At 43.7% G+C, this 27,284-nt stretch overlaps 1 protein-coding gene across 1 annotated transcript in view; it reads right to left on the bottom strand.

Moving 5' to 3' along the window:
- The window catches only part of MYO18B (myosin XVIIIB), a 1,019,172-nt gene that overhangs the window by 465,570 nt on the left and 526,318 nt on the right, over positions 1 to 27,284 (bottom strand). The window contains exons 22-23 of the mRNA XM_075320057.1: positions 16,805 to 16,914; positions 1,453 to 1,518 (exon numbers count right to left, since the gene is read on the bottom strand). Of these exons, the coding sequence (XP_075176172.1) occupies positions 1,453 to 1,518; positions 16,805 to 16,914 (176 nt within the window). The remainder of the gene's footprint in view (positions 1 to 1,452; positions 1,519 to 16,804; positions 16,915 to 27,284) is intronic.

Below are 27,284 nucleotides of genomic sequence, written 5' to 3'. Positions count from 1 at the left end.
CAAAAATCACAGCCTCTAGTCACTTCCTGTAGCTTTTAATGAGTTCCTGGATCCTGGATGAAGGTATATTTGACCACTTCTGTTTACAAAACAATTCCAGTTCAGTTAAGTTTGATGGTCGCCGAGCATGGACAGCCGCTTCAAATCATCCCACAGATGTTCAATGATATTCAGGTCTTGGGACTGGGGTGGCCATTCCACAACATTGTAATTGTTCCTCTGCATGAATGTCTGAGTAGATTTGGAGGGGTGTTTTGGATCATTGTCTTGCTGAAATATTCATCCCCTGCGTCACTGATTCTTGCACACTTCGTCACTGATTCTTGCACATTATTGTCAAGAATCTGCTGATACTGAGTTAAATCCATGCGACCCTCAACTTTAACAAGATTCTCGGTGCCTGCATTCGCCACACAGCCCAAAAGCATGATGGAACCTCCACCAAATTTTACTGTGGGTGGCAAGTGCTTTTCTTGGAATGCCGTGTTGTTTTGCCTCCATGCATAACGCCTTTTTGTATGACCAAACAACTCAATCTTTGTTTCATCAGTCCATAGGACCTTCTTCCAAAATGTGACTGGCTTGCCCAAATGTGCTTTTGCATACCTCAGGCGACTCTGTAGCGTGCTTGCAGAAATGGCTTCTTTCGCATCACTCTCCCATACAGCTTCTCCTTGTGCAACGTGCGCTGTATTGTTGACCGATGCACATTGACACCATCTGCAGCAAGATGATGCTGCAGGTCTTTGGAGGTGGTCTGTGGATTGTCCTTGACTGTTCTCACCATTATTCTTCTCTGCCTTTCTGATATTTTTCTTGGCCTGCCACTTCTGGGCTTAACAAGAACTGTACCTGTGTTCTTCCATTTCCTTACTATGTTCCTCACAGTGGAAACTGACAGTTTAAATCTCTGAGACAACTTTTTGTATCCTTCCCCTGAACAACTATATTGAATAATCTTTGTTTTCAGATCATTTGAGAGTTGTTTTGAGGGGCCCATGATGCCACTCTTCATAGGAAATTCAAATAGGAGAACAACTTGCAAGTGGCCACCTTAAATACCTTTTCTCATGATTGGATACACCTGCCTATGAAGTTCAAAGCTCAGTTAGGTTACAAAACCAATTTAGTGCTTTAGTAAGTCAGTAAAAAGTAGTTAGGAGTGTTCAAATCAAGAAATTGATAAGGGTGCCCATACTTTTGCACTGGTTAAATTTTGTTTAAAGGCGGATTGCACGTTTTCTGTTAGTACAATAAACCTCATTTCAATCCAGAAATATTACTCAGTCCATCAGTTATTAGATATATGAAACTAAAATAGCTGTTGCAAAAACCCAAATTGTTATAAAGAAAAAAGGTTAACATTAATAGGGGTGCCCAAACTTTTTCATATGACTGTACATGGCATTACCGCTTTTCTTCATTAACTTTAGGAAATGCTTAAGCACTTGCCTGGCTACAACCCATCACAATGCTCCTCTTTTCCAGGTCTAGTAGATGGAACAGTTCTTCTACAGCCTGTAGAGATAGAATAACATTTCACATTAGTGCAAGCAGGCATTTGCCATTTTTTTATTTTTCAGCTGCCAAATAGGTTTATAATAGAAAGTATGCTTCAATAGGAGTTGTCTTAGACAAAAATCATCACTTATCGACAGAAAAGAAGATAAATGCAGGATTGAATGTGGTCACAACAATTCCAAGAATGATGACTTAAAGAGTAACTGTTTTGTTTTTTTTACTTCATAAATCAATAGTACACATGAAAATAAGCAACTCTGTAAAATATTTTATAGCACAAATTTACTTCGGTCTCTGCCAGAATTGATCAGTTATTATCAAAATCTGTATTTAGTCCCCTGTGTGAATGGCGTGGTACTCAGCATGTGCAACCATCCCTTCTATAGACAGCCAACATGATCAATAATACTCAATAGTAACCCATTTCTTATAAACAGGCGGCTCCAATAATTTGATCCACATTATAAAGTATTTTTAGATAATTGATATATGTGGTGCATGGAACAACCCCTTTAAATATTACAAAGTTCCAGATGTGACATGTCCTACGAAGAGTTTGTATATTCTCCTCGTGTTTGTGCAGGTTTACTCTAGGTACTGCAGTCTCTTCCCACAGTGCAAAGACATACTGATAGGGAATTTAGATTGTTAGCTCCTATGGGAACAGTGATAATGTCCGTAAACCATGTGAAAAGGAGGACATGCACAAACACTATTTACCCAAGGTTACAAAAATGCAACAGATTTGCATGCCTGGAGAAATTGTGGGGCCATTAATAATGATTTGCAAATTTGGTGGGAGATTTGAGTAAGGTGGGGGAATGATAATGAATTCATTATTTAAATTGTTGAGTTCAGAATGCATGATGAGAAGAAGGAAATTATTTTCAATAGATATTCTGGAATTCTGGATAGCAGAGAAATTACATCTGGACCACAAAGATAAATTTCATTGTATCAGAATGGAAGTGTTCCTGTAAGTCATGGGATTCTACAATCTGTCCCAGTGTAGGAGCATCGCCCCTATGAGACGTTAAGAGCGCTAAGACTTTAAGAGATAGTGCTCCCCTGTTTTCAGTGTGTTATGGACTGGCCCGTTCGGCCGACAATGCGAAAATACGAATATACGTTGTATATTTTTGAGTCTTGCACCTTGCTCATACTATATGATGTTCCAGACGTCCATTCTTTAATTAGTATGCATTTTCTGTCTGAGAACCCTGCCCCACCCATACCCATGTGTCTCATTTCACATATATAGCTTGGTCCTTTGCCTCCCATACAGAGCAAGTTTTTTAACTGCAGGTGAGGTTACACGTAGGTTAGGGACCCGAAAAATAGAGATTACTTTGGTGTTTGGTTTTGGGACTCCTTTGCATTTATCAATACAATAGCTAAACATCTCTCATTCCTATTATTCATAGCAGTTATGCACATTCTATTTTCATGTTTTTCACTTTTTTCAGATAGTCCATTGTATTTTTCAGTCTAGTATTCCCATAGCAGTTCTGCTTTTCATTATTCCCTATACATTGTGACTGGTGTGCAACTCTTTATCCTATTATTTAGTTGTATATTTTTGAGTCTTGCACCTTGTTCACAGTATATGGTGTTCCAGACGTCCATTCTTTAATCAGCCAACAATACGCTTCCCCCTCTGGACTGCAGACTTGGACTGACCAGGACCAAAAAGTGTGGGAAAGAGAGAAAGAGCAGCAGAGGAGTTTAGCTGGGAACAGGAGACGTTGGGTCACCTGAGAGAGAGAGAGAGAGAGGGAGAGAGGAGATGCTGCCGTGTTGTACCCAAAAACAGCAGTGTGACAAGAGGTATAGGGCTGGCTGCCAGAGATACAGCGAGCCGGACTGTGAGAAAGCACTGCTCATTGTTGAGTGAGTACCGGACTGAGCCATTCCTAGGTCGGCAAATCCAAATACAAGCAGAAATGTCACTCAGAGAAGTCTGGAGACACTGGGTCCATGTGAGAAGAAGAGTTTCCCCCTGCCCTTAAAGGAGAAATGTGTATCGACAAGCATTACAGCACCGAGCTCCCATGAGTGGACTTGTCCCCCCTCAACTGTACTGTAAGTCTTTACTGGTGTGCGCACTTAACAGAGCGTAGCGTAGGCCACAGTTGCCAGAGAGCGTTAGCCGAGTGACCGAGTAGCGGAGGCCAGTTAGGTTGTAGAATAGTTGCAATTAATTTGTGCTTGTCTTGTCGTAGTATTGTTGAATTGACATTTGTAATAGCTGGGGTGACAAATAGTTGGTGCACTGCAGCTAGATTCTGCATTGTGTTAAACTTGACCTATTACCAGATTTCTCAACCCCGTTCACTTGCATAAACACTTATATCCTGCCTGTATATAATGCTGTACCCTTGTTTCTCCCGCCTCGTCATATGTCCCGTAATTGAACTCTGCACAACGGTGGCTCCTTGGCCATCATTACTGCAGTACAAAAGTATAGATAGTGAAATATAGGTTTCCAAAGACAATGTCTTGATGAAAACTCCTCTAAGAAATCACGCTATCCATTTCCTGTTATAGTTTATGAACCTACATTTTTTGTAAAAATAATTTTGCACACATCTTATCTATATATATAATTGCCTTATTCTGTCTGTCTGTCTGTCTGTCTGTCATGCTCCAAAATTGTGTCCTTACGGTGACACAAAGCTGATTGGCCGCTGGGCTAGCCATGGCCCCGCCCCCCCACACTGATTGGCCGCTCGCCCAGGCTGCGCCCCCACACGGATTGGCCAGCCGCTCGCCCAGGCTCCGCCCCCCCACAGATTGGCCTCTCGCCCCGGCACCCTGCAGGCATCGGCAACTCGGCCATGCCACGCCCCGCCCCCCTCACGCAATGCACGCTAGCTCTGCCCCCCCCCGCGCATTCCCCGAACCGACACGGTCAAAGAATCACGACTCACAGGTGAGTACTGTTCCCCCGGGAGCCCACATCAGCGTACGCCGCAAACCCAGCCGACACATACCTTCACATTGCTGGGCCTGGCCGCCGTATGCTGGTGTGGGCTCCCGTGCGAGCGGGGGACGAGATACGCTGGTAACCATGCTACCATAGTTACCAGCGCATCAATGTCCTGCAGCGGCGTAACATACACACACGCACACACATAACAACACACACACATACACACACGCACACACATAACAACACACACACATCAGATCACACTCACTCTCACACACACCTCACACACACATCACATCGCATCCACACACTCACAACATCCTGGGATATCGCTTGCTTCTCTGCGCCGATACTGTGCTGTGAGCTTCCAGGACCTGCCAGAGGATCACATGGCCAGAAGCATGTGGTATCTCCGGATGTTGTGAGTATGAGCGCGTATGTGCGATATCATCAATGTGTGTGCGTGAGTGTATGCGATCGGGTGTGTGCGTGTATGCGATCGGGTGTGCGTGAGTGTATGCGATCGTGTGTGTGCGTGTATGCGATCGGGTATGTGTGAGTGTATGCGATCGGGTGTGTAAGTGTATGCGATCGGGTGTGTGTGTGTGTGTGTGTGAGTGTATGCGATCGGATCTGTGAGTGTCGGCAGAGGAGCACGGCGTGCTGGAGGAGGCTGGGAGGAGAGAGGCTGATCCTGGGGAAGGCTGGGAGGGGGAAGGGGGAGGCTGAGAGAAGAGAGGCTGATGCTGGGGGAGGCTGAGGCTGGGGTAGGCTAGGCTGATCCTGGGGAAGGCTGGGAGGGGGAGGCTAGGAGGGGGGAGGATGACAGAAGAGAGGCTGGGGGAGGCTGAGGCTGGGGTAGGCTGGAAGGAGAGAGGCTGATGCTGGGGACAGAAAAGGCTGATGCTGGGAGGAGAGAGGCTGATCCTGGGGAAGGCTGGGAGAAGGAGGGGGGAGGCTGAGAGAAGAGAGGCTGTGGGAGGCTGAGGATCGGGTAGGCTGGAAGGAGAGAGGCTGATGCTGCGGGCAGAGAGGCTGATGCTGTGGGCAGAGAGGCTGATGCTGGTGCAGCATGGGGGATGGAGCACGATGGGGGGTGCGCAGCATGGGGGAGGAAGCACGATGGGGGGTGCGCAGCATGGGGGATGGAGCACGATGGGGGGTGCGCAGCATGGGGGATGGAGCACGATGGGGGGTGCGCAGCATGGGGGATGGAGCACGATGGGGGGTGCGCAGCATGGGGGATGGAGCACGATGGGGGGTGCGCAGCATGGGGGATGGAGCACGATGGGGAGTGCGCAGCATGGGGGATGGACCACGTTTGGGAGTGCGCAGCATGGGGCATGGAGCACATTTGGGAGTGCGCAGCATGGCGGATGGACCACATTTGGGAGTGCGCAGCATGGGGGATGGAGCACATTTGGGAGTGCGCAGCATGGTGGATGAACCACGTTTGGGAGTGCGCAGCATGGCGGATGGAGTACGTTTGGGAGTGCGCAGCATGGCGGATGCACCACGTTTGGGAGTGTGCAGCATCGCGGATGGAGCACGTTTGGGAGTACGCAGCATGGCGGATGGAGCACATTTGGGAGTGCACAGCATGGCGGATGGAGCATGTTTGGGAGTGCGCAGCATGGCGGATGAACCACGTTTGGGAGTGCGCAGCATGGCGGATGGAGTACGTTTGGGAGTGCGCAGCATGGCGGATGGACCACGTTTGGGAGTGCGCAGCATGGCGGATGGACCATGTTTCGGAGTGTGCAGCATGGCGGATGGAGCACGTTTGGGAGTGCGCAGCATAGCGGATGGACCACGTTTGGGAGTACGCAGCATGGCGGATGGAGCATGTTTGGGAGTGCGCAGCATGGGGGATGGAGCACGATGGGAGGTGCGCAGCATGGGGGATGGGGCACGATGGGAGGTGCACACCTCCCCCCAACACACACACACACACGCGCACTGCACAACACACCACACACACACACACTGGGAACCACAGAACCACAAACACCGCCCTACACAGACACCCACACACACAGACAACGCCGCACACACACAACACTCAACACACAAACACCGCGGCATACATAAATATACGCACATACCGCACAACACACACATTGCACAAAACATACCTCCCCCCAAAACACACCACACACACACAAACCGTGCAACACACACACACACAACGCTACAGACACACAGCGCTCCACAAACAACGCAACACACGCAACACACATACAACACCGCTCTCACCCCCCGCCACACCCAGACAACACCCAGAACATGTACAGCCCCTACACAAACACTTAGCAACTACACGCAACAACATCTAATATATATAACAAAAATTTTACATTAACTACACAATAAATTCTAGAATACCCGATGCTTTAGAATCGGGCAACCTTCTAGTTATATATATTTGACTATTCGTGCTATATATTTTGTATACTTTAAAAAGCACGTGATGACAATATTGAATTCAGCAAAAGAAAAAAATGAATCTTTCCAGTACATGGGTATTGACAGCTTTGCCTAGTATGGCATGTGGAAATGCATTATTCATTACCAGATTTAGTAGCGCTTGAATATTTAGCAGTGTATTCCATTTATTTTAATAATAGTGTAGTTTGTAGCAAAATCTGTTTGAAAAAAAATAAACTAAGTATTTTTATATTCCCTATGAGGTTTTACAGAATTTCAATATTAGCTAAATATATTGTAATGTATTCTAATTATACAGTCAAAGTTTAGGTAAGTACAAATTGGACAGAGATCAAGATTTTGAACATAAAACGTTTTAAGTTTTGGGCTTTTTTTCTGAATTTCAGATACGACTTTTTTCTATTCTTTTCTTAAGCCTTCTTTACACCTTACGATCCAGCATACAATATCGTATGTGCGGCATGTTCAATTTGTTTCATGTGCCGCATAAAGGATTAACCCCCATCACACGTACTTACCCGTCAATACGATCTCGCTGTCGACGGCGAACGTCCACTTCCTGGAGTGGGAGGGACGTTCGGCGTCACAGCGACGTCACGCGGCAGCCGGCCAATAGAAGCGGAGGGGCGGAGCTGAGCGGGACGTAAACATCCCGCCCACCTCCTTCCTTCCGCATTGCTGGCCGGGAGATGCAGGACACAGGTAAGATCTGTTCATCGTTCCCGGGGTGTCACACACTGCAATGTGTGCTACCCCGGGTACGATGAACAATCTGCCATGAAATTCTAGAGACAGGTACGATGTGTATGCGATGAACGTTTTACCGTTCAATCGCAATCGCACATACCTGTCACACACTGCAATGTACTTACAATGCCGGATGTGCGTCACTTACGACGTGACCCCGCCGACACATTGTAAGATACATTGCAGCGTGTAAAGCGGGCTTAATGCACACATGGTTTCACAAATGTATCGATTTTGCTGAGCTGTTTTGCTGAGGGGTTTTCTTAATAAAGTCATTTATTAAACATTTGCTGGAAAACCAATTGGAGGAGCCACTGAGATACTCACTGATCCTGAAATTCATGGTCCACATTCAAGTTGTAAAAAAAAATAATGTAATCTTTATAACAATTTCTTTGAATCACTAAATCGTTATGTACATGTTCACACAGAAGATTTTTAATGTACATTTATTTCCTACATGCAAAGTTAAAAAGGAATCTGTCAGTAGGATCAACCCATCTAAGCTGTCTATATGGGCATGTAGGTTGTAGGAAGATGAATAAAGTGATACCTTGATATAGTGGGGAACCATATTTTTTGAATTATAAGACTCACTTTTCCTCCCAAAAATTTGGGAGGAAAATGAGGGGTGTGTCTTATAATCCAAATGTAGCTTACTGGAAGGTGGTGGAGACGGCTAGCAGGAGACAGGGGCAATGTTGCAGGTGCTGTTCTGAGGCTGCAGAAGCTGTGCTGGGGCTGCGGGCACTGTGCTGCAGGTGCTGCAGGTGCTTTGCTGGGGCCGCGAAAGCTGTGCTGGGGCTGCGGAAGCTGTGCTTTGGGCAGCTGTGCTACAGGCTGCGGGTGCTGTGCTGGGGCTGCAGGCACTGTGCTGCACGATGCTGTGCTGCAGTTGGTACACCAGGGGCCATCCTGAAAATGTAGGCAGTACCGGCTTCATAAAATGGCACCTGGAGTTGGTGCATGCTCAGATGGAGCTCTCGGCTCAAAATTTCATCTGTGCATGTGCCCCCTCTGGCCCTTTGATTTCTCAGCAGCGGACGTATGGTAAATGGCACCCAGAGGTGGCGCGTGCACAGATGAGATCCTGGCTGGTCATTCAGCCAATAGCTCAATAGCTCAATCTGCACATGCGCCGACTCCAGGTGCCATTACTTTGAAGTCTGCACCGCTGACAAGTTTTGGATGTTGCCTACCTCACAGCACCTGCAGCAAGCATCTTTGACACCCGCCGCACTGCCCACAGAATTGCCCTGCTCCACCACCGCCCCTGCCTCCTGTGACCCCGCTCTACCACCGCTGCCATTATAGGTACACCTCAACAGTAGTAGACAGAATCCCCCCAAAAAAAGAAAATCCCATTCTATGATTTTTAAATAATTAAGTTACATTTTATTGCATGAAATAAGTATTTGATACAATAGAAAAATAGAACTTAATATTTTGTTCAGAAAAAATGGACACACTGACCAAACATCAATGAAAATCTTATCCAGCCCACTGAGGGAAATTTGCCTTTTTTCCTTATAGGAGGGAAAAAAGGCATCTTAATAAGGCCTAATAGATAGACAGATGGAATACAGGGATGTTCAGAGATCCCAGTAGTGGAGAGTAATCAAAATATACAGGTTTATAAGAGAGCAAAGAAGCAAACTATAGAAAATGATGAGTAAATAAGTGCAGTATGTAAACTATACTGAAATATGAACTAGTGAGGTCAGCAGCAGTCTGAATACACAGAAACCTCACATGCCGCCTCTGCTATAGTATGCTCACATGAATGTATTTTAGGTTGGAGTGCTGATGGTGTGGCAACTGGACCACGCATAGAGGACACATAGAGGACGCAAATTTTTAATCGACGTGTCCTATGTGAAAAAAATCTCAGCATGCATTATTAAACTCATACATTTTTCAGGGTGTACAAAAAATGTGGATACAGAAGATATGAGAATTAGGCTGGAGTCACACTTGCGTGATCGCACTACCCAGACCAGCCACGGCTCTCCTGACAGGAGTGGGTCAGCACCATAGAAATACATACAGCAGAGCCGCTCCTGTCAGGAGAGCTGCCTCTGGTCCGGGCAGTGCAATCAGATACTCACACGAGTCACACGCAAGTGTAACTCCAGCCTTAGTAAGTGAAATTGCTTTTTGGCCTTGTATAATTTTTAATTATTGATGTATAATCACAAACGCCAAATGACTGCAATGCGAATGTAAAAAAATGGATGGCATACAAATGACAATACAGATAAAAATTGACACTTTTTCATCGGCTCATGTAAAAATAGTATTTAACACAAAGACACTTCATTAGAGAAAAATCTAAAATTTGGATCATGTTGCAAACTGCACATCAAAATGGATGAAGGAGTGAAAACTATAGGCTGCTTTACATGCGTCAATTTCTCGTGCAATCGCAAGTGTGATTACACCCGCCCCCATCGCTTGTGCGGCACAAGCAATTTCTTGCCCGTGTCGCACAAAGTCATAAACCCCCGTCACACGTACTTACCTTCCAAACGACCTCGCTGTGGGCGGCGAACATCCTCTTTGTGAAGGGGGAGGGACGTTCGGCGTCACAGCGACGTCACACAGCGGCAGGCCAATAGAAGCGGAGGGGCGGAGATGAGCGGCATGTAAACATCCCGCCCACCTCCTTCCTTCCGCATTGCCAGTGGGACGCAGGTAAGCTGCAGTTCATCGTTCCCGGGGTGTCACATGAAGTGATGTGTGCTGCCTCGGGAACAATGAACAACCGGCGGGCAGAAGGACGTTCGATTTTTAGGAAATGAGCGATGTGTCAACGAGCAACGATAAGGTGAGTATTTTTGCTCGATCACAGACGCTCGTAGCTGTCACACGCTACGATATGTCAAACGATGCCGGATGTGCGTCACTATCGACGTGACCCCGACGACATATCGTTAGATATATCGTAGCATGTAACATGCCCTTAAGACTTAAATTTAGTGTGCAAATATATTTACTAAGGGTAACCACTAACATACTTTTTAAAAAAAATATTTCTATGTGAAATGTATTATTAGATTCAAGAAAAAAAAGCTCCCTCACTCAGGTGATTCTGCATTTCACATTTAAAGAAGAATGACTAAGCCCCAGCGCCTTTGAATCCCATCAATCAGACTTTATTGAAAACTTTATGGCTTTGTGAGTTAGTGTCTTTTACCATGTGGAGGATTTCTGGACAATCTGGTAGCTATACAGTATGATTGCAGTGTCAGTCATTCTTCAGAGAATTATAAAATAGTAATCAATTGATTAACCTTAAAAGTTAGCCAACAAAAGCTGAAAAATTCCAACCAATTAACTTTGCCAGCCATTAGTAATTGGGAATAATTATTAACCCCTTCCCAACATCAGTCATACACATGCGCGACTACACGTTCCACTACACTATGTGGTCAATAATTCAAACGCATAATTCATCCAACAAAAAACACAAACTGTCATGCATCCATTATGGCTCTTAGAAGAAAGGGAGGAAAAAAGTAAAAGGCAAAAAGAGAATTTGGCCTTGTTGGGAAAGTTTAATATATACAATATTTTTCAAATGATGGTAGGAAAGATAACCAATATTGTCTATTTCACCTGAATTTGATGTTTGTAGCCTGCTTTTTTTGTTATTAACCCCTTACCAACCTAGGACGAACTGGTACATCCTAGGTTGTCTTCCTGCCTTTGATGCAGGCTAAGAGGCTGAGTCTGAATCTATTTCTGCACATACTGTATCTGCTGATCTGATCAGCCGACATGTGCCTCTACCAGGCTCAGGTATATTGGAGAGCCGTCTGCGTCTGTTAACCATTTAAAGCTCGGAGTTAATCTCTGATAATGGTATTTTTTATTACATAGTTGCATAGGTTGAAAATTTCCAAGGTCCATCTAGTTCAACCTTTGTCCACCAATTATACATTTTGCAACAAAATCATTATGTTTACTGAGGAAATCATCCAGCCCTTTTTTAAAAGCTGTTATAGTATCTGCCATTGCTATCACTAGTGGTAGGGCATTCCACAATCTGACTGCTCCAACTGTAAAGAACTCTTGCCTATTTAGTTGATGTAATTGCCTTCATTCCACCTGCAGTGAGTGCTCTCTGGTCCTTAGTATTGTCTTAAACATACGCCAGTGGGGAGCGCACCATTTTCTGCTCCCATAGGCAGCCCTGTGATGTGAGCGATCGAGCTGGCGTCCATAGGAAGTTATCATTTTTGCAGTACAGAGCAGTGCAGAAGCACTGCTCAATACAGTACAAGTTATCGGATGATTGCTGCTTCAAGTTTCCTAAGAGAACTAGTAAAAACATTAAAACGTGAAATAAAAGTTTTAAAAAATATAAAAAAATAAAAAAAACACAAAAGTTTAAATTACCCCTCTTTTGCCCCATTGAAAATAAAACAATTTTAAAAAAATTAATAAATAAAAATACACATATTTGGTTTTGCTGCACTCAGAAATGTTTGATCTATCAAAATATAAAATTGATTAATTTGGTCGGTTAACAGCATAACAAAAAAAAAAAAAGGCCAGAACTAGCTTTTTTGTCCATCCCAACATTGCAATAAAATGTAATAAAAAGCAAAAAAAAGCATTATATCTGCCCCAAAAAGGTATCAGTAAAAGTGTCAGCTTAAAACGCAAAAAATAAGCCCTCACACAACCCCAGATTCTGAAAAATGAGAGGGCTACAGTTCTCAAAAAATGGGAGCAAAAGCTAATTTATTTTTGCAAACTTCTTTTTTTCCACTATTTAAATTAAAAGAAAACTATACATTTGGTATCTATGTACTCGTACTAACCTGGAGAATCATAATGCCAAATCAGTTTTACCATATTGTGAACATGGTAAATAAAAGCCCAATAAACAATTGTGGAATTGCCATTTTATCACACTTGGAATTTTTTTTTTTACACTATATGGCAAAATGAATGGTTTCATTCAGAAGTATAACTCTCCCTGTAAATAAAAAAGCCCTCATCCAACTATATTGAGGGAAAAATAAAAACATTGTGGATTTTGAAAAAAGGGAAGGAAAAAACAAAGACACAAAAATAGAAAATGGCCATGGCCTGAAGTGGTTAAAGATAATAATATTAAACGTTTTGAGACTTTTAGTAAATCTGAGTGACTGGCATTTAGGAAAACTGATGGAAAATATTTAATATTTTAATGGGAGTTTTTCAGCAGAAAATGACTGTTCAAACCAAGAACAGGCACTAAACGCTCCCCTGGCATGGCCACAAGTTCAGTGTACCATGCCAAATACTTGTTTTCCATCTATCTCCGAGATGAGGATATGGAAATATGGATGTCTTGACACTGCAGCCAAACTCTGATGTGATTTAACATTTATATAGAACTAATGCCAGGCGCACAGTTAATCATTCAGGAAATACAGAGAGACTGAGCGTGGTAATAGAAATGAATAATAGTGAGGATTTACAGCAGGTCTGAGTTAAGGAGAAGTCTGAGACTGAAAAAAAAGTTGTCAAATGAACTTCTACTTAGTCTAGTCAACCACAATTTTATAAAACTCAGGCCTTGGTTCCACTTGTGTTGTGTTCTCACTCTAATGCAAAACTATGGGGCAGTGTCCATCTGCGATTCATTTCTCCTGCCATATCGGCCTGAGAAATAAATTGCAGCAAGCTGCATTTGGCAGTGAGTCTCAACTCATCCACCCCCATGCAAGTGTATGGAAGCAAGTGAAACATCGCACTGCATTCGCATGTAATCTGAGTACAGTGCGATGTACACAGAGAAAGGCAGCGGAGGAGATGGGGAGAAAGTTCTCCCTCCCTCTTCTCCACACCTGTGACCCGATCGTAAGATCGCATCACAGTTGCATGACCCCCGGCTGATGTTCACAGCAGAGGGTTATTAGCATATCGCTTCCAATGCTCTCGCATCGGGAGCTGTACGCAAGTGGAACTGAACCCTGACAAGGATTTTCCACATATTGTGTTTGCAGAAGATATGGATTCACCGGTTTGTTTTTAAGATGGCAATTAGGGATAGTGAAAGGTAGTATGCCACCCCAAACCACCTGTCCAAACAAGCACAGGCATTTGGTGCACTCTTGGAGGGGAAGAGCCACTCTGTTTAGTGCCTCTGCCCAAACACTAGTGTGATGTTAGACACTACGAGCAGTATGAATAGAAGGGTAGTCAAACAAGCCGGGCTCATAAGCAACGTATAAGATCCAAAGAGCAGACAGAGATGTGGCCAAGAAGAGGTTCGAAGTCAGAACTCGGGAGGTAACATATAAGGTTAAGGGAGCAGACAGATGTGGTCAGGAAGAGGTCCGAGGTCAGAAGCCGGAAGATAATGTATAAGGTTCAGGGAGCAGACAGAGATGTGGTCAGGAAGAGGTCTGAGGTCAGAAGCCAAGATCAGAACAATTATACCAGACAGGAGCCAAGAGCACACTGAGCAAATAGGAAGTACGACAGAGTAATCACCATGAATGAGGCACAACTGTGAAGGCATCTCCCCAAACCAGTGTGGACCCCATTACTGAAAGACAACCTGTAAGCAAATGCATAAGACACATAGCAGAGCATTTTCAAATGCAAAATGCTCCGCACAGCAGAGCCATGACAAACAGTGCTGACAGACTATCTTTTCCTTATATGTGTCCTAAAACTTTGTGTCCTAGCAATTTTAGGTACAACTTTTCATTCAGCCACCCTCTTACTCAGATCTGTTGTAAATTTTTACCAAAATTTATACATATTACTATTCCCAGTCTCTCGGTTTTCTTCCCCGAATGACTAACTTCATTACATCTACATAAATGTTATATCACATTGGATCTTGGCTGCAGAGTCAAGACATCCATATAAAACGCATCTCTATAACTAAAGCAAAGGGAAAGCATTTTGTTTAACCAGTAGAAGGAGAAAATATAGGGCACTTTTCCCATAAAACCAATCTCCTTTACCATAATGATCAAGTTTAGATCTGTAAATCATAAACTAATGCCGATCACTGTCTCCTATGGAGCCATCACCATCACTATTCACGGGATGACTTCAGCCATCATTCTGAAGAGCTGCTAAAACAGTCTTACATTTAGTACATTAAATACGCCAGGAAGGGACATTTTCATAGCTTGATATATCCAAAGTGCAGTTAGAGATATTAGAAGAGGCTATATCGCTGAACACATATGCTGTTGCTGCCATCAATAATAATATATATTTCAATATTGATGTCAAACAGCAGGAATTGCTGCTCTGTTACAACAGTGATATTCCTCTGACAGAACACTAAATCCCTTCTCCCATATTTATTCTGCTCAGAACTACAGGAGCTTGCATGTTAAATCTCTCATTTCATGGGATGACTGCTCTCCCCTCTATTCTCCACCTAAATTATTCATGGGACCCAATGAATAGTCTTTTCATCTGATCTGTTTCTTGCTGGGTGTTTGCTTATAAATTTCATATTCTCGATGAAAAGTGAGAAAGATTAAAACACATACAGGACCCTTTTGGAAACAGATAAAAAATAATTGCTTAGAAGAATATCTGCTATAAAATACCAATATTAAATGATAAATGATATTTGCAACACTTTTATCCAGCTGAGAACCACAGAACTATAAAATGTCTTATAAATCTGGATATATCATGTAAATCCAACCAAATGCTGATGCTATTAGTTAGGTTGCATTATAAACTTTAACGTTTTTAATATAAAAAAATAAACTGGGAAATAATATTGTACTATGTAGATTATTTCATAATTGGATTAGCACAAACGAAAACTGGAGGATATCCGTGCAGCCCGAAAACTTTTTACTAGAACAGGATTTGAGGTTTGCTGTAAGCCAAACCCCTTTAAGGTAAAAACTAGGCATGATCAAAGTGAATTGATACAGATCGAATTTGCATCCAATTTTATTAAATTTGCAGGTCAAGCAAATTGTAAAAAAAAAAAAATGACTGGAGTGCATCCATCACTGAAGGTTGAAATGACGTAAGGCACAACCATGTGCTTTTCCCCATAGAGCCTTGCAACTATTACATTACATGGTATAGCACAGCCAATCAAAAGGGACTAAAATAGCCTGTATAAAAGCCAAGGCAGGGAATGTAACAGCCATTTAGAGTGATTTTAAGAGAGTATATCAGAATTTATATCTCCGATATAGAGGTAGGAAGAGGAAGCATTTGGCATATACTCCAGATAGTAGTGTGTTGTATAACTAATACTAAAGAAGATGAGAGTAGTAGTCTGTAAATAAAACTGAGATTGCATTGATTGGAGGATAAAGATAGGTAAGATGCCAGCAGCAGTATCAGACTCTGTGTAATTGATGAGTGATATACTGTAGCTGGCAACTGTCTTTCTGCATTTTAATTACAACTACAGTTGAAACCAGAGGTTTACATACACTATCTTTAAAGACACATCTGCATGTTTTTCTCACTATCTGACATAAAATTAGAATAAATCTTTCCCGTTTTAGGTCAGTTAGAAACCAAAATTCTTTATATTTGCCAAATGCCAGAATAATGAGAGAAAGAATGTTTTAAGGCATTTTTATTACTTTCTGCAAAGTCAAAAGGCGCGAGATTATAGTCGGCGCTGTGCATGACCTCATCAGCACCATGCTCGTACCCGACCATAATCTCGCGCCTGCGCATTTAGCTCACCGGTGCGCGCGAGGGCAGCTATGTTTTCTGCTCTGCCCGCAATATGGCAGAGCGAACTGCGCCTGCGCAAGCCGACATAACTGCATAGGCGCGAGATTTGAAAATGCAACGAGGATGATGATGGAGGTGTCATCACGTCAACCAAGAAAGGAAGACGGTGAACAGCGGCAGGAGGGGAGACAGGAGCAGAAAATGAGCATGCCCATCTGAGCCCCACAGGTAATTAGCATAAGTAAAGGTCATGTTTTATAAAGTTATTTTTGGGGTCTGCAAGGGGAGTCAGGGCACAAGGTGCACCTTCATAGAATGCAGCCCAGGAGCTGCAGAAGATGATTCTTTTAGTTTAATAGTGAAAAATCTGGTGACAGGTTCTCTTTAAGTGACCATGCATTTATGGGATTTTGTATTCTGATATATTTAACATTAGTTGCTGAAAATTGCATCAATTGATTTTTAATATACCTTTCTCTCATCCACAGGTTCATATGTGGAAATGTACTTCTTCATTACTTGTGATGCCAGAACTTGAAAACGAAGGCGAAACTCCGTGAGACCCATACGATCAGTAAATCCTGTAACAACAAAATAGGGTAAAATGATGAGTACTTGTGTGCTTACTCAAATAATCTTTAGTGCATTTTGTTATATAGTTTCTCACAGTGATAGTGTATTTCTATATACACAGTTTTAAGGCAATGAATACAGTAAAACCAACAGAACGACCACAAAGATTTGTGGTTCTGCGTCATTCCGATGTCCATTTTCTTGTGCATAAGAGAAGGTAGACCATCTTTTTGAGTGTGATGAACCCAATTTTCATTCGTTTGTCCATTTTTACTTTGGTCCGCCATCTGATTTGCTTGTATGTGAAAAAAAAGAAATCCAAGAGTAAACAGACAGCATGACATACAGATGACATTCTAGTGCAATTTGTTTACAGTCCATTGATTTGAAAGGGCTACTTTGATCATGAAAGCTGATCGAAAATGAGGATGGGAGCAAGAAAATGTATCTGTGAACCTGCTATTATTCTACTATAATCAATATGGGGTTTTTTGTCAGTGAAAAACTCAGTAAGGGTCAGCACACACGGTGAGTAATACGGAGTGAGTGGAATGAGATAAAAAAAATTGCATTCCACTCAGACCAATCTAAAGGGGGCTTTACACGCTGCGACATCGCTAATTTGGAGTCATTGGGGTCACGGAATTTGTGACGCACATCCGGCCGCATAAGCGATGTTGCTGCGTGTGACACCGATGAGCGATTTTGCATCGTTGCAAAAACGTGCAAAATCGCTCATCGGTGACATGGGGGTCCATTCTCGATTATCATTACTGCAGCAGTAACGATGTAGTTCGTCGCTCCTGCGGCAGCACACATCGCTCCGTGTGACAACGCAGAAACGAGGAACATCTCCTCACCTGCCTCCCGGCCGCTATGATGAAGGAAGGAGGTGGGCGGGATGTTCCAGCCACTCATCTCCGCCCCTCCGCTTCTATTGGGCGGCCGCTCAGTGACGTCACTGTGACGCCGCACGGACCGCCCCCTTAGAAAGGAGGCGGTTCGCCGGTCACAGCGACGTCGCCGGGCAGGTAAGTAGTGTGACGGGTCTGCGCGATGTTGTGCGGCACGGGCAGCGATTAGTCCGTGTCGCACAACAGATGGGGGCGGGTGCCCACACTAGCGATATCGGGACCGATATCGCAGTGTGTAAAGTAGCCTTTACTCTATGGGGCAGCTCCCATGAGCAATTGTTTTCTCAGCCCTAATAGGACTGAGAAAACAATCGCAGCATGCTGTGACTGTAATGCGATCTTGTTCCACTCACACACATTCAAGTCTATGGGGCGAGAGAAACATCGCACTGCACTCGCATTACACCGGTGTAACGTGAGAGCAGAGCAATTGTCACATCAGCCGGCAACAGAGGAGATAAGATAAATCCCTCCTGCCCCTCCTAAGTGCCGGCCCTCCCCTCCACAACAGTGGCATGATCACACGATCAGACCACAGTCGCATGACACTCGGCACCCGCTGTGCTGCGAGCTTGAGCCGAGTGTCATGCGAGCACTCGAAGTAATACCCACGTGGCCACAGTCTTGTATGTATGTATGTATGTACAGTTAGGTCCAGAAATATTTGGACAGTGACACAATTTTATCTGTATTGTCATTTGTATGCCATCCATTTTTTTACATTCGCATTGCAGTCATTTGGCGTTTGTGATTATACAGTTAGGTCCAGAAATATTTGGACAGTGACACAATTTTCGCGAGTTGGGCTCTGCATGCCACCACATTGGATTTGAAATGAAACCTCTACAACAGAATTCAAGTGCAGATTGTAACGTTTAATTTGAAGGTTTGAACAAAAATATCTGATAGAAATTGTAGGAATTGTACACATTTCTTTACAAACACTCCACATTTTAGGAGGTCAAAAGTAATTGGACAAATAAACCAAACCCAAACAAAATATTTTTATTTTCAATATTTTGTTGCGAATCCTTTGGAGGCAATCACTGCCTTAAGTCTGGAACCCATGGACATCACCAAACGCTGGGTTTCCTCCTTCTTAATGCTTTGCCAGGCCTTTACAGCCGCAGCCTTCAGGTCTTGCTTGTTTGTGGGTCTTTCCGTCTTAAGTCTGGATTTGAGCAAGTGAAATGCATGCTCAATTGGGTTAAGATCTGGTGATTGACTTGGCCATTGCAGAATGTTCCACTTTTTAGCACTCATGAACTCCTGGGTAGCTTTGTCTGTATGCTTGGGGTCATTGTCCATCTGTACTATGAAGCGCTGTCCGATCAACTTTGCGGCATTTGGCTGAATCTGGGCTGAAAGTATATCCCGGTACACTTCAGAATTCATCTGGCTACTCTTGTCTGCTGTTATGTCATCAATAAACACAAGTGACCCAGTGCCATTGAAAGCCATGCATGCCCATGCCATCACGTTGCCTCCACCATGTTTTACAGAGGATGTGGTGTGCCTTGGATCATGTGCCGTTCCCTTTCTTCTCCAAACTTTTTTCTTCCCATCATTCTTGTACAGGTTGATCTTTGTCTCATCTGTCCATAGAATACTTTTCCAGAACTGAGCTGGCATCATGAGGTGTTTTTCAACAAATTTAACTCTGGCCTGTCTATTTTTGGAATTGATGAATGGTTTGCATCTAGATGTGAACCCTTTGTATTTACTTTCATGGAGTCTTCTCTTTACTGTTGACTTAGAGACAGATACACCTACTTCACTGAGAGTGTTCTGGACTTCAGTTGATGTTGTGAACGGGTTCTTCTTCACCAAAGAAAGTATGCGGCGATCATCCACCACTGTTGTCATCCGTGGACGCCCAGGCCTTTTTGAGTTCCCAAGCTCACCAGTCAATTCCTTTTTTCTCAGAATGTACCCGACTGTTGATTTTGCTACTCCAAGCATGTCTGCTATCTCTCTGATGGATTTTTCGTTTTTTTCAGCCTCAGGATGTTCTGCTTCACCTCAATTGAGAGTTCCTTAGACCACATGTTGTCTTGTCACAGCAACAGCTTCCAAATGCAAAACCACACACCTGTAATCAACCCAAGACCTTTTAACTACTTCATTGATTACAGGTTAACGAGGGAGACACCTTCAGAGTTAATTGCAGCCCTTAGAGTCCCTTGTCCAATTACTTTTGGTCCCTTGAAAAAGAGGATGCTATGCATTACAGAGCTATGATTCCTAAACCCTTTCTCCGATTTGGATGTGAAAACTCTCATATTGCAGCTGGGAGTGTGCACTTTCAGCCCATATTATATATATAATTGTATTTCTGAACATGTTTTTGTAAACAGCTAAAATAACAAAACTTGTGTCACTGTCCAAATATTTCTGGACCTAACTGTATGTATGTGAAATACGGATGTCTGACTGAGGCCTAAGGAGGAATTTTTTCTTTAATATGGCGTCCAATGGAACATGGAATAATTCAAATCTAATGAAAATAACCTTAATGAGTTACTTGTAAGGAAGATGTTAATGGTTGCTGTCAAGAGAAACACTTTTCGCTAATTTATATAGATAAAATGGATGTAACAATGTCACCTAAAACTTCCTAGCAACTATTTTTTAATATCATTAATTACTGAGAAGTCATTATGTTCTTCATCCTAATGGGCCGTTTGCATTATTTGTCATATGCAACAATCACATCTTCAGTCCATGTCATTATCTGGAACAATCATTAAGACATTAGCAATATATTTTCTTGCACAGAACACAGATATTTATAAGCAGCTTGTCAAGAAGTGTGACACCGCTCACATTAAGTATTTGAAATAACCTACTATTATGCATCTATATTAACTGGCTACTGTCATCAAAGGATAAACATTGAAGCACCATTATTCTTTTTGACTGGGGGTTTTAGAGAGAACTCTTCTAAATTAATAAAAACAAAAATCTAAAAAACAACTTACTGCTTCAAAAGCTGCCATATTTTTTTTACTATAAGACTCACTTTAATACCCCAAATTTGGGAGGACAATGGGAGTACGCATTTTAGACCAAATGTATCTGGTTTGCTGTGGGGGACACAGCAAAGGGGGAGCGGAGTCACAGGAGGCAGGAGCAGGGTCGCTGCTACAGAAATCCAGTGGCGGTAGGAGCAGGGAATATTTAATTCTCCATAAATGGGAAATGAATATTCATGGCTCCCCATGCCCATAATCCCACCCATCTCTTGGCACCCGAGGTCAATGATAGTAAATGACTGTGAAAATGTTTCCAATCACTCACTCCAGCGCATTTCGCAGTGCTATTTCAAGGAAATTCACGCTTCTCTTGAAAAAGCCCGGCAAAACACGCATTGGGATCCCCCTCTCCCTGGCACATCAGGCTGGTACCATTCCTTAACATCTGGATGCTTCATTTTCTGTCAGTAATTTATTTTTGCACATTAACTTTAACAACTTTATTTATTTTTATAAGGATACCCAGTCATTGAGCATTACTTAGCAAGATAGCAACATCTATTGTATATAACTATGTACTGCCCAAGGGATGCCAAAATAAAATTGCAGATTTCACTATTTAAAAAAAAAAAAAAAAAACTGTTTGGAGGATACAATATAAGTAGCTCTGAGAAGCCATAGAAGGAGAGAACCGGGGACAGGACCAGGGGCTGGAAAAAGCTTTGTCGCCCACGGTTATGGGGTACTTGGTCCCAGGCGGTGTATAACTGTGAAATGTCACTTTGGTGGCTGTTGCCCGGTTCCGTGCCCTGGATGCTTTTTGAAAATGGGGATATTTACAAGGGATTGTTGAATAAAGGTCACACGTGATGCCACTTGCAATTTGCGGCTATGTGGATGGAGCCGCCGCTGCATAGTTTTCCCTACTTGGGCTGGTGTTAGTGGCAGCCTGGATGTTAGGCCCTCAGCAAGTAGGGCCAGGCCCCAGAGGATGGATGATGTAGATGAGTATTGAAAGAAGGTAGGCCACACAAGGGGTTGCAATGTAACTGGGTCCTTTATTCACAGTAAGCTGGTAACCGGTCACCCAAGGCTGGCTGGTCTCAACCGCAGGTCCCCTTAGTCCCAGTGCCGGTTTAGTGACCTGGTGGCTTCTTTCCCCTGCACCTGTCTTTGGTTGGTGGGTCCCCGTGGCTTGGAGCAGTTGGGAGTCCCCTCCTGGTTGTCTTCTACAGCAGTCCATATGAACCCTGTGAGGTTGGAGTCTATGGTCATGTCACTGGTTCTCCCATTGCTACTGTGTCCCCAACTTCAAGGTCAGTGAGGTCCTTGATGGTCCCCTCACTATGCAGATTTTATCAGGTCTGCCTGGGGTGTTTTCTTGACTTAGGATTCTGTACCCCATTGGTGCGTAGTTCCGGGAGTACTTCACCGTACTCCACTGGCAACTAACCGCCGGGGCTCTCAGTTCACTGTTACACTCTTGAAAGTTCTTCCTTTCTCTTTCACTGTCACCGACACACTACCGTCTCTCTCACTGTCTGTCCGCTGTTTGCCCCTCCCATCTGGTCGTGTAGTGGACTGGAGTGGCTTCACCTCTAGGCAGCCATCCATTGGTTTGACCCTAGCCTGGTACCATTCTATGGGGGGTAAATTGGGGAAAAACAGGGATTAACTGAGTGTTTGGTTGTTACCGGCACTGGTTTTATGGATCCCTAGGGGGTATAAGGGGATGCAGTACCTTGTAGCTTCCTGATGGCTTCAGGGGCACTACAAGAGCGTGCACGGTCATTGTGCAATTTGCACAATGCACAGCATGCAGGGACTAGTACATCCTCTGATGATGCTACATTTCAGGGAGGGGCAGGGGTTGCAGCAGTGACTTCCAGGGATATTCTCCTGCTAATAAAACACCTACATCAATCTGCTGAACAAGTGATGCATATCTGGAATTAGGCTATGCCCCCAAATTAAGCTGCTCTTAGCTGCTGACTAATAATTCCCTTTCAGTCTACTGTTGATACAATACTGCACATTATCCTTATATGAGCGCCAACCACAATCCAAGTGTGAGCCATAGTCAACAAGTATCTACCTCAGACAAAACTATTTGTTAGACCTCACCTTTCTTCAGAGGGATTTGTGGGAGAAAATGGGACTTGCCTTACCACTGAAGTGTCCCTTACATTTTCAGAAATTCTTTTGACAAGGCATTCGAAGTCCTTGCCTATCTGTAATCTAGACCTGTTCATGTTTCTCCTTCAACTATTCTATATGCCACTTACAATTATGAAAGCCTCTATTTCAGTGAAAGGAATAACAGTCAGAGGTCCCCAGACAATACAGCAGATGCAAACAAAGCATTCATGCCAAGGAATTACTTCTGACCGGTACACATCTGGTGCACCGGATGGACAAATTAACACAAATGTTAATTGCTACATTTTTATTCATCACATGTAATAATTATGGGGAGAATATACGGTAATTGTTTTTATGGTACAAGTGTTCTTTAATAGAATTTGTGTGCAATACAAATGTTCAACAATGTTACTATGAGGAGAATAAAGCATTTTACCCATTGTAATCAAATATCAGGAATTGAATGTTAACATTTTCTGAATCGATGGAAATTTCGAATCCCAAACACAATATTGGCATAGAATTACACAATTAGGATTGATGGAAATGGAAAGCCATTATTTAGTATGCTGAGCTATCCTGTGCTAAACAGGGGATTAATGGGATTAAATAAATGAGTATAAAATGATCTCCAACAGTAAGAAAATGTCGACACAGGCCATTGAAATCCAGATTGTCTAACAGCCACTAAGTAATTACCAAGAAAAAAAAGCATAGATTTCTATTGTGAAGTAAACCCCAAATTTCTTTTTTGGTGGCTGTTTTTTAGATTTGCCGTTTAAGGTCCCTTGTTTGATCTGTGTGTGAGCCCATGGTAATCTGAGTCTGCGGCTAAGACTGATGCACTCAGCTAATTTCATACCTTTCCTCCTATTCAGTCTGGCTGCTAAATATAATCATAAACCCAAAATAAGTGCCATAAGCTGGGAATTCAAAGTATAAAGGGCTGTTTTTTACCAGCAATAAAAAAAAGAAACCAACCATCAGTGAAAACAGTGATTATCAAGTAACTGTCACCAGTTAAGTACACAATACCCTACCAGTCTGTTAAGTAAACAACACCCTACCAATGTGTTAAGTAAACAATGCCCTATGAATGTGTTAAGTGCACAATGCCCTACCAATGTGTTAAGTAAACAATGTCCTATCAATTGTGTTAAGTAAACAATGCCTTATCAATGTATTAAGTGCACAATGCCCTACCAATGTGTTAGTAAACAATGCTTTATCAATGTATTAAGTACACAATGCCCTATCACTGTGTTAAGTACACATCGCCTTATTAATGTGTTAAGTGGGGGTTTAATGACATCAGTAGCAGAAGTTGTGACTGCGACCATGCCTGGCAAGTTTGAGTGCCCGCCTTGCACAGAAGCAGTGAAAGAAGAGCTGCACTGTTCCTGTACTTCCAGTTGAAACGAACGGTAGTTTTGGACTCCACCCCCTTCATCCTCTGCCTGTGACTTTGGTCTCTGTGCATGTGTCACAGTATGCTGGCTGGTGCTGAAAATAAATCAGATGACAGAGACTATAACCACACCCCAGACACCAGGTAAGGATGGGGCAGAGTGCGGTGCATGAGGGATGATGGGGGATGGGAGCGGTGCTGATCACAAGGTCACTGCAGCCCATTGGTAGACCCCACTACAGGCTTTGTTCCCTGGCTGCATAATCTGCTGCCTTCCCCCTCTCACTATGGCGGTGTCCACATTTTGCGTTTTCACTTGCGTTTCACCTGCGTTTTGGTCTGCAGCGTTTTCATGGCAAAATGCATGCGTTTTGCTTTTCCAGCAAAGTCTATGGGAAATGGGGTTTTCTTGTGCACACTTTGCAGTTCAAAACGCTGCGTTTAATTTGCATAACTTTGGGCAAAAATTCAGCGTTCAAAGAAGCAGCATGTCAATTGTTTTTGCCATTTGGGTTGCGTTTTGATAACATTGAAGTCAATGAGAAGTTGCAAAACGCAATTAACATCAAAATTCCTGCGTTTTACCGTATTTTTCGCTTTATAAGACGCACCTGATTATAAGACGCACCCCCAAATTTGGTGAAGGAAAAGAGAATTTTTTTTTTTTAATGTTAAATGGGCTCCATCTTATAATGCCAGTGTCCCTCTAACAAATCATATAGGGTATATGTCCCTCATAGCCCCCCATCCTAAAATTAGCCCCCTTAATCTGGATATGGCCCCCTTATATTGAATATAGCCCCCTTGTGATGGCACACGTTCCCCTGTGCTGCCCATGGTCCCCTATGGATTGCACACGTTCCTGTGTTAGATAACGCCCCCATGCTGCTGCCCATGGCCCCTATAGATCGCACAAGTCCCCCTGTGTTAGATATCGCCCCCATAGTGCTGCCCATGGCCCCTATATAGATCGCACAAGTCCCCTTGTGTCAGATATCGCCCCCATAGTGCTGCCCATGGCCCCTATATAGATCGCACAAGTCCCTCTGTGTCAGATATCGCCCCCATAGTGCTGCCCATGGCCCTTATAGATCGCACAAGTCCCCCTGTGTTAGATATCGCCCCCATAGTGCTGCCCATGGCCCCTATAGATCGCACAAGTCCCCCTGTGTCAGATATCGCCCCCATAGTGCTGCCCATGGCCCCTATAGATCGCACAAGTCCCCCTGTGTCAGATATCGCCCCCATAGTGCTGCCCATGGCCCCTATAGATCGCACAAGTCCCCCTGTGTCAGATATCGCCCCCATAGTGCTGCCCATGGCCCCTATAGATCGCACAAGTCCCCCTGTGTCAGATATCGCCCCCATAATGCTGCCCATGGCCCCTATATAGATCGCACAAGTCCCCCTGTGTCAGATATCGCCCCCATAGTGCTGCCCATGGCCCCTATATAGATCGCACAAGTCCCCCTGTGTTAGATATCGCCCCCATAGTGCTGCCCAAAGTAAAATAAAACCCTCTTTCCTTACCTCCTCCAGCGCTGAGCTCCCTCCTGTCTGGCTCCGTGCTTCTGTTCTTCCACTTCCTGGTTCTCAGTGCGGTCATGTGATCGGCACAGCAGGCTGAGCTCTCTGCCTGCCTGATCACAGTGGAAGCAGGGACACGGGGAGAAACGCTGCAGGGGTAAGTAAAGATTTTTTATTTTAGAATGAGCAGCAGCCTGGGGGCCAAATCTAACACAGGGGTGGGCATGTGCGATCACACTGGGACGCAGGCTCATATAATATGCACCGCTGCCCCAGCCCCTCACTGCGGTGCGATTTCAGCACTATTGGAGATGGACAGTGGCTGTGCATATTATATGAGCGGGTGCAGGAGATCAAAGGCTGCAGCCCGCAGCGTTCCCCTGTGCTCCAGAGCTGCTGCCCCCACCACCCCTGGACGCTGCAGTGTACATATATATATACCAAACCCCCCCCCGTATATTCGGCTTATAAGATGCACCCCCTACTTTCCCCCAAAATTTGGGGGAACAAAAGTGCGTCTTATAAAGCGAAAAATACGGTACTTGCTTTTTAGCTGCAGAAAACATGCGTTTTGGACTACATCAAAATAATGGAATGATATGTCCCTTTACACACACATAGTCCGACAATTCAATTAATGAAAATTATTAATTTATTGATATTTTAGCCATAAATAGTATAAAACCGCTCTAATTATATTAAATATAACTATTTTCTTTATGATTTAAATAATTATATTTGTTTTCATTTTTTTTTCCTTTTTTCATAGTGTTTGTATGTTTAAACTTTATTTAGTAGTGTCTTTGTATTCAAAACGCATCTGAGTTTAAGCAATGAAAAAGCATGTAAAAAGCGCTAAAAACGCGGCTAAAACACGGTAAATACGCACGCGCATTTATAGTGTTTTGATGGTCAAAAGCAACTTTGGCAAAAGCAATTTCTGCCAGAGGATGCATTTAGAACTGCAACTACATCGACGCAAAGTGCGGACATAGCCTTACACTCCTCAGTGTCAGGGGCACATTCAATGCTGTCCTCGGCTTTTTCACTTTTGCATTTTGATCCTGGTATTTGAATTTATCACCATCTTGAAGGACCTCTGTTTGCTATCAGTGAATGGGCACATTCATGCTTATATCCAGAGTCTGACACGCATCCTGGTCTAATACACATCTGAGGTTTTGCAGCAAGATAGGAAGGGTGCTGCACCACTATATGTCACTCAGCGATAACGCATGTGTGCTCGTCGAGGGCTGGGAATTACCGTATCCTGAGCGGGGGTGCTCGTCCAGAAGAAAAGTCCAAGTACCGATGGATGAGTGAAGGAAATGAGGGACCGCACTCCGTACCGCTGTGCAGGAATCTTTAGTTTATTAGACGGTGCAGGGTAGAAAGGAGGAGACGAGCTGTGA

This window comes from Anomaloglossus baeobatrachus, chromosome 1, assembly GCF_048569485.1.
Source record: "Anomaloglossus baeobatrachus isolate aAnoBae1 chromosome 1, aAnoBae1.hap1, whole genome shotgun sequence".
Classification (NCBI taxonomy): Eukaryota; Metazoa; Chordata; class Amphibia; order Anura; family Aromobatidae; genus Anomaloglossus; species Anomaloglossus baeobatrachus.
The sequence above is the reverse complement of the archived record's forward strand: the minus strand, read 5'-3'. Positions and strand labels throughout refer to the sequence as shown.